The sequence below is a fragment of the Dioscorea cayenensis genome, chromosome 9, assembly GCF_009730915.1.
Source record: "Dioscorea cayenensis subsp. rotundata cultivar TDr96_F1 chromosome 9, TDr96_F1_v2_PseudoChromosome.rev07_lg8_w22 25.fasta, whole genome shotgun sequence".
Classification (NCBI taxonomy): domain Eukaryota; kingdom Viridiplantae; phylum Streptophyta; class Magnoliopsida; order Dioscoreales; family Dioscoreaceae; genus Dioscorea; species Dioscorea cayenensis.
This window is the reverse complement of record NC_052479.1, coordinates 9,491,074-9,503,520: the sequence shown is the minus strand read 5'-3', so window position 1 is coordinate 9,503,520 and position 12,447 is coordinate 9,491,074. Positions and strand designations below refer to the sequence as shown.

The following is a 12,447-nucleotide window of genomic DNA, read 5'->3' as shown; positions in this document are numbered from 1 at the left end:
GTATTCTTAGACTAAAAGCAGAGTTTGGGTTTGTTATTTTGTTGTTGACTTGGGCATTCTCAAACTAAACAAGTCTTCAACTATATCTGCAATACTCCGGATTATTGTGTGAAAGGTGGTCCTAAGCCTTTAATGTGTGCTGTGACTTCAGACTCCTATTTGCTCCAATCTGAGGTTTGTACACATCTCTACGTGCTTTCTTAGCGCGCTAGGCCGTTCATCTTGAGTGACACCATACAATTTTGGACAGAAGCGATGCTCTCAGAGGACACACGAGATATCTCATCATGATATAACGCTTAGCATCAGAGACACGCATAAAAGTATTTCACTAAAAAGATCCCAAGGCACTAAAATATCAATACCTAATACCAATAGAAACAACAAATAGGCAAACAAAAACTAAAAAGAAACCCTATATAATATCGCAGATTACGCAAGCCTAATTCAAAAGTAGGATGAAGCTATAGTACTCTTGTCTTAACCATCAGTCATTACCTTACAAAACCAAGCTTTCAGCGAGATATGCTTCAGCAGCAACGATTTGCAGATTTCTGACAGATGTGTCGAGCACCAAAAACTAGTAGAAACATTCTTGTCGCGGCATAGTCGAGCATGCGACTTCAACTATTTTTTAACTATCGAGCACATGACTACACAAAGAATGTTGTTTGACTTGAAGTCTTCAAATTCAAAATTGTCCTCTAGATTTTGAATTCAAAGCTTTTGTTGACTCTTGCCTATAGCACAACAAACGCAGACAAATAGGAATCTTAGATTGGAGCAAGCAGAATAGTTCTTGTTTGGGAAATGAGAGCAATTTTCAACAAAACAAATGAACTCATATAATCATCAGAGTTTTTGTAGTGATGTGAAATTGCTTCAAATTAAAGTGGAACATGAGTAACCGATGCTAAATTAATCAATGACGTATTGCTGTTCATCTGCTTTAAAGGTAAGTTGTACTAAACATATTCAAAACCTGTAGATATGTTATTTACTCCACAGGGCACATGCTCTATACAAACACTACATCTCTTCCACATTTTATAGCCGAAAAATTCACATGGGCAGGCAGCTTACAGGGCAGCTTACAGACACTTGATAGCATGCGGATAATAATAAGGGTATGAAATATGTAAACATACGTCAGTGGCTGTATGCAGTTGCATGCATTATGTCTGGATGACTATGACACCAATGAATATATTTGGATACACTACCCTTTCAACCATAGTCTTTGATAGTTGTATTTACAGTAAGGAAATACTATCAAACACTCAAATTTAAAAACACGAGCTAATCTTAGGCCATGAAATATGTCCCATGTTGGTGAATTGTATGTTGTTGCTTATAATTTTTAGGAGGCATAATTTTCTTTAGATATATTATGGTGAGTGAGATTTTTAAGATATTGGATGCATTATGATACAGGACATGGGCAATTTATCAATATTTTTGGACATCATTATGTGCCATCACTCTGTTTAAAATGATGAGTGTGCATGACCAAATAAAAGACTCAGAATTGACAAATAGATTGGTTTCAAAGCAATTGCAAGTTATAGGGAAGTTTATCTGCAGCCCATGACACGCATCGTTTTAGATTCTGATGCGGTGAAAATAGCATATGATTTCAAATTTTCATTTATAATCAGCGGCAAAACAAATGGAGCATGTCATATTGAACAAGATAGTGTCACATTATCTTAGTAGTTAATACAAAACCTAGCCATATTCAAGCTTCAGATTAAAATATACCTGGTCAGCGGAAGAATTCTTGAAATGAACTTCCTATAATCGTTAGTGGGTCAAGAAACATCATGATATTACACTTAGCAAAAAGAACATAAATTTGGTGGCATCAAAACCAATACATTTCATAACCATTGCACAAATATTTTCCTAGATATTTTGTATTATTTCAGGTCAGCTCATAACTCAGCATGAGAAAACAGTTACATATCTAAATATAGTGAAGTTAAGAGAATTCTAGACAGGAGATTACATTTACATTACTACTATGTAACTTAAGACTATTATATAAGCACAACAAAGAATTATGAACATGTAAATATACATGCAAATGTCTAAAGAAAGAATATCCGTTCACATGAAAAATATTAAATTCCAACACATAATATGGCTGTATATGATCCCAACTAAGAAGCATGATCTAATACTGATCAAACTTATTATAGCCAGAAAATCCAAATAACTGCTCAAGTTTGGATCAAGATCTCTCTGAGGACTCTAGAGTGTTAGAGTGGATTGTGAGCATGAGTTACTACTGCTACTATTAGATTATTAGTTTGTAGTTTCATATTTCTTTTATGTCTTACAGATACAATATATACACTTCTAATACACTCTCCAACAAAATGAATCATTCTTAAATTTAGGCTGATTTCCTTCCGAGTTTAGCTTGTTTGTGACACAAGCAAGCCACACCAACTTTCACATGTGTTGCTTTCGATTTCAATCAAGCACAAACTTTTTATCAATTTCAATTAAATTTGAATCTCAAGATATCAAACCCTATATAGAAATAGAACCATTAAAAGGAGCTCAAATAGATCATGACATTTGATCGTTTCCCCATCCTCCATTTGTAATCTTACATAGCTCTTCTCTGCAATCTTACATGTCAGGCATGAGACATGACAGGCTTAATAATTATCTTACTAGCTCCCTCTCATGTGCATAACATTTTTTGTCCAAATTTTGTAAGTATATTTTAAGATGGCAGCACATTGAACTTCGATAAAATAAATATCATTGCAACAATCATGAAATTTAAAAGCTAAAAAATATATATATATATATATATATGAAGAGTGGAATAGCATACCATATTAAGTTCACCACCCTGGTCAGTTGCACATAAAATTGGGTGAAGAGTTTCAATTGGTAAATTAAGACCTGACTGGCACATGTAATCAACAGTATTCAGTGGTACCTGCACCCGCATAAAATTGAAAAGAAGAACTCAAGATATTTGTTAAAACAAAAATAGAATTGATGATGACAGACAAGTCTGTATGGCAAATTCATGAATGTGCGTTTCCTAGGGGCAGAAAGGTGATTTGTTAAACTGTCAGACTGAGAAGTTAAAAACATCAAAACTCTTCATGTAAATAGGTGAGAAGAGACCAACAGAACTAACACAGACATGTAATTAGTGTCAGGGTTCAAAGACATGTAGAAAGATATTGTAAAAATGCCAAAACCATACAAGCACTGAACAATTTTTATGTAAAAAGAACTCGGGACTAAAAGGAAAAGAGGTAAGGAAAATAAAAACTTTTAGGACAGATTGTTTTATAAACCACTTATGGATAAATTTTATTTTCCATCACCATCCTAGTTGCACTGACAGATTTATTAAACAACAAATGCAGAACACAGTGCCACTATTAAAGATGTGGATGATATCTTATTTAAAAGCCAAATGTTTCTGGGTGGATTCTCTGATGCACCTTATTTCTTATCCTTGGCAGTAAAAAACCTACAGAAAATGCCTTGAGGAATGGCGAAAAGTTCCCATCTCTTAGTATCTCATAAGAAAATCCTGCTAAAATAAATTATATAAGATTAGGGAAGAGAATGAAGCTTATTGCTCTATAGTTTAACTCATCTAAACAATCACTACAATCAACATTATGATACAGTCTAGAGAAAAAAGAAAAGAAAAAGAAGGCAGGCATCAGGGACAAAAATATATTCATCAGTGTATACAGTCTATGAGCTCAAGTGAAAACCAGAATATAACAGGCAACAATAAAAAAAAAAATGATTACCTTGTTAAAAATGCCAAAGTGTCATAAGGCATCTATTTCACAGAGGCCTGCACTGGAATGAAATTAAGTCAAATAATTTTAACAGTCAACAGAAGTATCAGGCATTGTGAAATGAAGTCCAAGAAAGATAACCAAAGAGAATCAGTATGCCTTCTTAATTCATATATCAATGTTTTTATATATCGAAAAATTATCCTTACAGAAGCCTTAAGTTTTATCATGCTCAATTTTGTCTGGATAGAAACCTTAAGTTCTATCATGGTCAATTTTGTCCGGAATGTCATTCAACAGAGCCATTTGAGAAAACAATTTTAGGGCTGGACTGACTTTCAAAACATGAACAATAAATGTAAAATTTCCATTACCATATTTAAGTTTATACTGAAGATAAACTCGTCATATCAATGCAGGCTCATACTTCATCTTCAGTTTCACACCCACTACTGTTCTCATCATGAGGACTAATTCTCATTTCCTGCTCAACTATTTCAGCAAGATCATGTTTTCCAGTGTCATTATAAGCATTTATCAAAGCTCGAAATAGAGATTCATTTGGCTCAATCTCCCCATATTTTAACAATCCATAGATGCGCTTTAGTCCTTCAATCATCCCTGCTTTCCCATAGCAGCATGCTAAATTAATATAAGTGATGAGGTCTGGCTTCAGTCCTTCATCTTGCATTCTCATGAACAGATTTAAAGGCTTTCTCAACCTCATTTGCAGCTCCATAAGCCTGAATCGCAACATTATACGCCGACAAATCAAGACCTACCTCAGCAGAAACAAAGGTTTTTACATGATTCTAGAGCAAATGGATGTAATCCCCACAATGGAGAACAAGGACGTTATTACTATCTGCCGAGCATAAGGTTTTTCCCTCAGTGTATGCAAGTTCTAACTGTGAGACAGCCTCAGGTGGTAGCCCACCCTTTTTTTCAATAAAGTGAAAAATAATTTTTGAATGTTGAAGGATCAGGCAAAAATCTTTTCTGGCTAGCAAATGATGTACCAGTTCCCCCGCAATCTCTTAGCTTGCTATTCACTGCAAAAAGTAGCCAAGGCATTATTACTACTGAGCACAATCAGTTAGCAAACCAGAACTCTTCATCTCCAGAGCCAAATTAGTCGCCTCATCTAGCATGCCCATGCTTTTTGTAAAGATACATCATCGTAGAATATGAAACATCATCAGCCTGAACCTTTTTCCTCAAGTCATCAAAAGATCAATTTAGCTTCTCTTACCATCCCTAGCCCAGCAAAATGATTGATCATACAATTTGAAGCAATTATATCTGGACCACCTTCCAAAGTCTTCATCTTCCCATACAGCTCTTGAGCTCTTTCCCAGCTTCCATTCTTAGAATAAGCCTTTATGAGAGAAGTAAGGACAATCTGATTTGCAGTAAATCCAGATTCTTCCATCAAGTGAAAATAGTGAAGGGCTTCTTCAGTATCCCCAGATTCAGCAAATGCATCTATAAGCAAACCATACACAACTTCATTTGGCTGAACATCCAAGTTCTTCATGTCTTGGTAGAGCTTAACTCCCTCAGATATTAATCCTGCATGGATATAAGATGCAATAAGAGCTGACACTGTCTCACATCTAGGTTTAAACCCCGCAACTTTCATCCTGTCCAAGAGCTCCCTCGCTTTCTCCGGCTGATCACCACTAGAAAGCATTTGAATGATTGAATTAAAAGTGCACTCATCAGGCCAAGTGCCATAGCTTCTCATGCTCTCAAACAAAGAAAGAGCCTTATCATAAAAGCTTTTGCCTTCCCATATGCCTTCACCATCACATTGTACTCCACCACCTCCTTCTTGTGCTCTGCATCCCTCTTTCTAAAAAAGACAACCTCGGCTTCTTTCCACAAACCCTTCTCCGCATATGCATCCATAATAGCAGCATAGTTCTTGGATGAAATCTCTCTACCAGAGCAATGCTTTTCAAAAAACATGTTTGCCTCATCAAGGAGCCCCTCATCAATGTACATCTTCATAACTACTGGCAGTGATTGCTCATCAACTTGAAAACCCGAATCAAGCATTTCATCAATCACATTCTCTGCATCATTAACCATCCTCCTCTCACACAAAACCTGCAAAATTATCCTATGTGTCACAACATCCGGTCGAAGACCGGCCAAACTAATCTTCCTATAATACTTCAACACCTTTTCTACATTCCCGGTTGCCGCATACACCGACATGAACACATTGAACGTCTTTGCATCTGGGCGAACTCCTCTCTGTTCCATTTCACCGAGCAAAGCTTCAGCTTCACCTAACCGGCCATTCGTCCCACAAACACCGATCATAGTATTGAAAGTGATCACATCCGGTGCAACACCATTTGTCAACATCTCGGCAAAAACCTCAGAAGCCTTGTCCAGCTTCCCAGCCTTGCCATACAAATCAATAAGAGTATTATATGTAGCAGCACGCCGTGGCTTCTGACAACCACCACCTTCTTCTTCCGACCCAATCATCGATGAAACTGGAACACGGCCACCAGTCTTGAACAGCTCAGTGAGCAAGAACTGCTTGGGAGAAATGGAGCTCAATCCTAACTCCCCAAAATCAAGCCCTAAACTATCCAAATCAATCTTACCAGAGCACCATTGACTGAAAAGCATCTCAGCAGCGGCAAACTGGCGAGAATCCTTCAACACGCGGACGGAAGTGTTGATGGTGACTTCATCAGGGAAGAGGCCTCTGGAGCGCATGTGCTTGAGCCAGGCGAGGGCAAGGGAGGGCAAACCGGCCTTGGAGTAGATGTCGATGAGGGTAGCGTAGGTGGTGTTGGTGGGGAGAAGGGAGTCACGGGCCATGTCGAGCCAACAAAGGCGGAGCTCATCCCAGCGGCGGGCGCGGCCGAGGGAGCGGAGGAGGACGTTGTAGTGAATGGGGTTGGGGGAGTAGTGGGGGTCGGATTTGAAGTGGTGGAAGAGGCGGAGGGCGCGGCGCCAGTCGCGCTGGGAGCGGAGAAGGAGGGTTTGGTCTTTGGGGGAGAGGTTGGAGGGAGAGCATCAATGGAAGGATTCAGGTGGGAGTGAGGAGTGGTGGAGGAGGAGGAGGAGGAGGAGGGAAATGGATGGTGATGGTGATGGTGATGGTGATGGTGATGGTGGTGGGAAGGGAGAAGAAGGAGGGCTTGGAAGGAAGGGAGGAGTGGAGTGGTGGTTTATGGAGAACTTGTCCGCCATGAAAGCAGGGGCAGTGAAGAAGAGTGGCCATTTTGATTCTTTTGGAGCTGGAGAAAAATGCAGGAGAATGCGGATGCAGGGGGAAGAATTGCACTCCAACTTAAGGTCTCATAAGCCTTTTCAATATCCAATTTAATTAACATCCTTGGGGGGCTATTGGTATCATTTTCCATGGTATGCACAACCTCTTGCACAATAATGATGTTATCAAATGAACAACGACCAGAAACAAATCCAACTTGTTCTCAACCAATTAAATGGGGAAAAACAAGTTTTAACAGGTTGGCAAGAATTTTAGAAATAATTTTAAAATACACATTGCAGAGAGAAATAGGTATGAAATCCGAAATCAGCTTGGGTTTATTTTTCTTGGGAATAAGGATGACAAACATTTTACCCCAAGTAGAGGGCATAATTGAATTGTCGAAAAAAATACCGAATGGCTGAATAAAGCTGATCCCCATTGACAGACCAAAAACTCCGATAAAGCTCAACATTAAAAACCATCTGGGCCAGGGGACTTACCCTGTGGGAAGGTCAAGAATGGTAAGATATACTTCTTCCTTGGTGGCTTCCCGAATAAGGTTCACGGCATCTGAGTCTGATATGCGAGGGAGATCAGTGGGGAGCGCATCAAAGATATCCACTAAAGGATCAGTAGGGGTGGTCCAAAGGTCTTTATGGAAGTTGAGAAAAGCTCTTTCAATGTCCTCATGCTCACAACACATGTTACCATTCATATCATCGATCTGAGAAATAAGATTAGCATGCTAGCGAATACGGGTAAAAGAATGAAAGAAACTAATATTTTTATCTCCATCTTTGGTCCAAAGCAAACGTGCTCGTTGAGCCCATTTGATGTCACGACACTGCAAAGCGGCTAGCTTAGCGTAATGCTCTATTAGGAGAGATTGAGAGCTTGAACTGGAATTGAAAAGCTCAAGGAGACTAATGTCGGCTTCAATGTCAATTAAGGCAGACTCAACCTTATTAACACCAAGCCAACGCCACTGATTAAGCTTAAAACGGGTATGGGAAAGAAGATGAGAAAAAGCTTGCATGGGGTTACCGTGAGGGAAGCAAAGCCAAGCTTCACGAACAACAGTATGACACTCCAAAAAATCAAACCAGAAGTTCTCAAAATGGAAGACACTATGCTTATTAGCAGAGAGGGAGGAAGAAGAGAGAAGAAGAGGAGCATGGTCAGAAAATGAACGAGAGAGATGATTGAGACTGTACGACTTGAAAATACTGGCCCACTCTAGGTTCACTAGGCAACGGTCTAGTCTAGCCCACCAGCGGGCTAAACCAGACTGGTTATTACACCGGGTGAAGGGGGGCCAGAGAAACTAAAATCGAGTAAGTTATTACCTTCAATAAAATCGAGAAAATCACGGCTTTAGATCATAATAAGCAAAGCGAACCCCCATGCTCGATCCACGGAGAGAATGGAATTAAAATCTCCCACGACGAGTTAGAGGAGACACAAAGGAGAAATTTTAGATAACTCATGCCAAAGAAAACACTGATTAAGAAGACGGAGAGAGTTGTAAACCACGGAAACGATAAAACTGTCAAAAAAAAAAAGATAATAATGTGTAAATCTCTCCTTGAGACAGTGATCGGAGTAACCTGACTGATGGACTTATTCCAGAAAACGATAATGCAGCCGGAGAAGCCATCTGCCAAAACTATAGCCTAATCCCAATTCCTGGGGATCTTTCTTGCAAAAATGATCCACTTGATCCAAGTTAGCTTTGGTTTCAACGAGGCAGACCAAAAGAGGCTTGTGAGAACGTATGAGCCGAAAGACGCGAGAAGAAATGTCCCTCACCGAGATACCCCTACAGTTCTAATATAATATTTTAGCTAAGTTCATGAATAAACTGGAAAGGAGAAATAAAGAAGAATGAAAACTCCTTGGAGGATAAGGTAGATGACTAAGGCCCTGTTTGGATACCACTAAATTCCATAGGAATAGTAGTAATTCCTATGGAATTTAGTATTATGTAGTAATTTATAGGAATTGGTGTTTGGACATTCTTTTTACAGGTTAAAATTCCTATGGAATCATATGATTCCATATGAATTTTACAAAGTGGTGGGAACCAAAATAATTTTTCCTTTCTTTTTTGGTCGGGCACTTCGACTGGGTTTTTTGGGATATCAGAGAAGGAAAAGAGATAGGCCGTTTGCATATGGTCGCTGCACCTCCGGTGACTCCACCATAGTCTCCACCAATGCCTCCCACTCCCTCTGCCTCCATCTCTCCCTCTCCTCTCTTCTCCCTCATCTGGATCTTGACAAGGACGGACTGCAACCATTGGAGATGGAGGCCATTGAAGAAGAAGGGTTTCAAGAAGGTTGGTGCCTCTGGAGTGCATGCAGGTACTCGGTCTTTGTTTGGTTAGAATTTTTATGTGTTAAATTCTTAGATTTAGGTGTATTCGCTTGTTTCTTGATGATTTAACTGATTAATGCTTTAAGGTTTCTATATTTGTTGTTTTGATTGCATGGAGAACGAGTTCTTGTGTGAGTTTTTTTTTCTATTTTATTTCCATTTTCTTTCTATGATTGTTATTGATCATGATGTTGATATGTTTATTTTTGGAGATAAAAGTTATGGTTTTTTCCAAAAGTTTGATTTTGTTTTGGATGATTAATCGAGGTTAGTGACTAATTTGTTGCCTTTTTGTTTATAAACTTTATGTTTGAAAGAGGATGAAATTAGGAGGTTTATATTGATTGAGATAATGAGGTGATTCGTTTCTATTATATTTGGTTGGAAATTGGGATTTAAGTTTATGTCTTCTTCGTAATCCATGCTTCATTGCTTGGCATGTGAATAGATAGTGTTTGTTTATAAAAATTCTCACTTTTGTTGTTTCTTGAATGATTCTGGTGTTTGGAGGCATTGCCCATGATGTGTTTGATGTTTTGCCTCACAGACATTACTACTAAACTTGCCCTGTGAAATTGGGAAAGAACCTTTTTAATCAGCTTGTTCATGAGGCATCTGTCTTTTCTTATTTGTTTGAACATGCGGCACATTCTTGTTCATATATTTTTGTATTAATATGAATTCTGTATACTCTTTTTCTATAAGAAGAAGAATGCATACTCATCCAATGTAGGCATTGCAGTCCTATTTTTGCATATATTCATATTGCTGTGGAATGTGAATGATGGCTAACAAATATAATTAGAATGTGCTTTGAACTTGGAGTTATTATTAGTAATTATTATTCATATGTATACTTCTACATAAAAGACTCCTGAATTTCATCTGCATGTATTAACATTAATGTGCATTTCAGTATGAAATGTTTATGTGTTGATGGCAATATGTCTACTGAAAGTTCCTGCCTGTATAATAACTTGTTTTTTTTTTTACTACCCCCATAATGGAATGGAGGTTGAATCTCATATTAGGTTGTTATTATATCAGGAAACTGATCTTAAGTTATTATATTTCAATGCCAAACAACTGATGAAGAAAAAATATTTGAACAATTGTGTCTTTCTCATTTTTCATTACTTTAATAACTTTTTTAATTAACTTTAGATAAACTTTAGATAAACTTTTTTAATCATCTCATTCCTATCCCTTTTCCTTTAAGAACTTTATTAATCAACTTTAGATAAACTTTTTTAATCAACTTTAGATAAACTTTTTTAATCAACTTTAGATAAACTTTAGATAATAATTTGCCTCACAGACATTACTATTAAACTTTCCATGCGTGCTTATTATTCTCCATGCTTAGTGAAGTTAAGTAGATTGTTTCATCAATTTTTCTTGGAGCTTACATTCCTTCCAACTTGCAAAAGAATGCACATATACAACCTCATTTGTTTTTCTTTTTTGATGCAATGAGAATAATATAGTCTGGTTATTGGAAATTTGTACAATCATTAAAAAAAACAAGCTAATAAAAAGACTGGACAATAAATAAGGATAAAAGGTATATTTGTTGAACAAGCATTTAGATTGTTATATGAGGTTATGGTCTTTGCTCAACTAACTTTAAAACTCAATTGGATGTTCACACATGACATACCACCTTCTGCCCATATCATGTGAATTTAATATTATAAAAATAAATATTTTTTTCTATTATTATATATGGTGATTTGCACCTTCATTCAATGCATCACATTTGGATAACCACCACAAAATAAACATGATGGCATACAGATAGCAATATCAAGATCGTAACAAACGAAAGAAACTTTAAAGAGCCATAAACAGATATTCAATTTAGAACATTTAAGCAAAATATTTCAAAAATTGGGATGGAATTTTAAATGTGTTGTGTATTCAAAAGGAGATTTTTTTTTTACTTGTAGAATAATGAGTCTCCTTGATATATTTTTTGTTTTGTATAGATGGCAAATCAAGAGAAGACCGACACAAGGGCCAAATGGAATGAAAATCATAGGGCTCATTTAGTGAAATTGTTGGGTGATTATAATGTTCCAGCGTACCGCTCACAAAATGGATGGACTAAAGAGGCATGAAATAGAATATTGCATGACATGGTAACGAAATTCTCTAATTTAAAATGCACTGTTGTACAAATTAAAGCATTAAAACAAGAGATAAAAAAAATTACAAGCTTCTAAAGGGGTTTACCGAATTAAGCGGCTTTGGATGGGATAATGAAAAAAATATGGTAGAAGCCACTAAAGAAGTTTGGGCACAACTACTTGAGGTATAAATTCTTATCACAAAATTTACAAACTTTATGCAATAATATTTTTTTTTAAACACTTTCATCAAAATATGCAGAGAAATAAAGAAGAAAGAAGATGATATCAAAGACCTTTTCCATATTTCATAGCATTGCAGGAGATTTATTAGGGTAAAAAAGTGTTTTTACTAATGTTTGCTTTAAAGATTTGTAATAAATTTTGTAAATATTTGTACATTTATACACAGGGAGATATGCAGAAGGAAGATGCTCTTGTGATGTAAATTATTATGCAAATGTGCCAATGGACACTCCATCTCCAAGCATTCTGGTTCCAAATGATCCCATCTAATCATTGTCAACACCCGAAATAGAGACAGAGGATCGTGATTTTGCACAAGCGGAACCTCCTTGCAGTCAACCATATATTTCACAACCACAAAGTTCATATAGTGCAAGACGATAAAGGTTAGGAAATGATATGCAAAGAAGGAAAAAAGACCGAAAGCAAAAAAAAAAAATGTTCAAGAGTCATTCTTAGAATAATATATAGATATGCATCGAGCTGAGACTGATAGCTATATTGATGCTATGAAAATGAACCATGTAGAGGAGAAGTACACCATAGGAGAATGCATGGAGGAATTTAATGTGGTGTGTGATCTATCTTCAGATGAAGAGTTTGTTAAAGTTATAACATTGTTTAAAGATAAGGATAATTGTGAAATCTTCTTGAGTATCAT

The 12,447-nt window shown here is 37.0% G+C and overlaps 1 protein-coding gene across 1 annotated transcript; it reads right to left on the bottom strand.

The window, feature by feature from the left end:
- Positions 1–644: 644 nt before the first annotated feature.
- Positions 645–7,738, bottom strand: LOC120268458 (pentatricopeptide repeat-containing protein At1g73710-like). The gene is given in 8 exon segments (XM_039275861.1): positions 645–740; positions 2,852–2,965; positions 3,801–3,847; positions 4,166–4,497; positions 4,499–4,603; positions 5,029–5,568; positions 5,571–6,825; positions 7,536–7,738. Coding segments are annotated over 5 exon segments (2,388 nt in total). The 3' UTR covers positions 645–740; positions 2,852–2,965; positions 3,801–3,847; positions 4,166–4,212.
- Between the last annotated feature and the right edge of the window lie 4,709 nt (positions 7,739–12,447).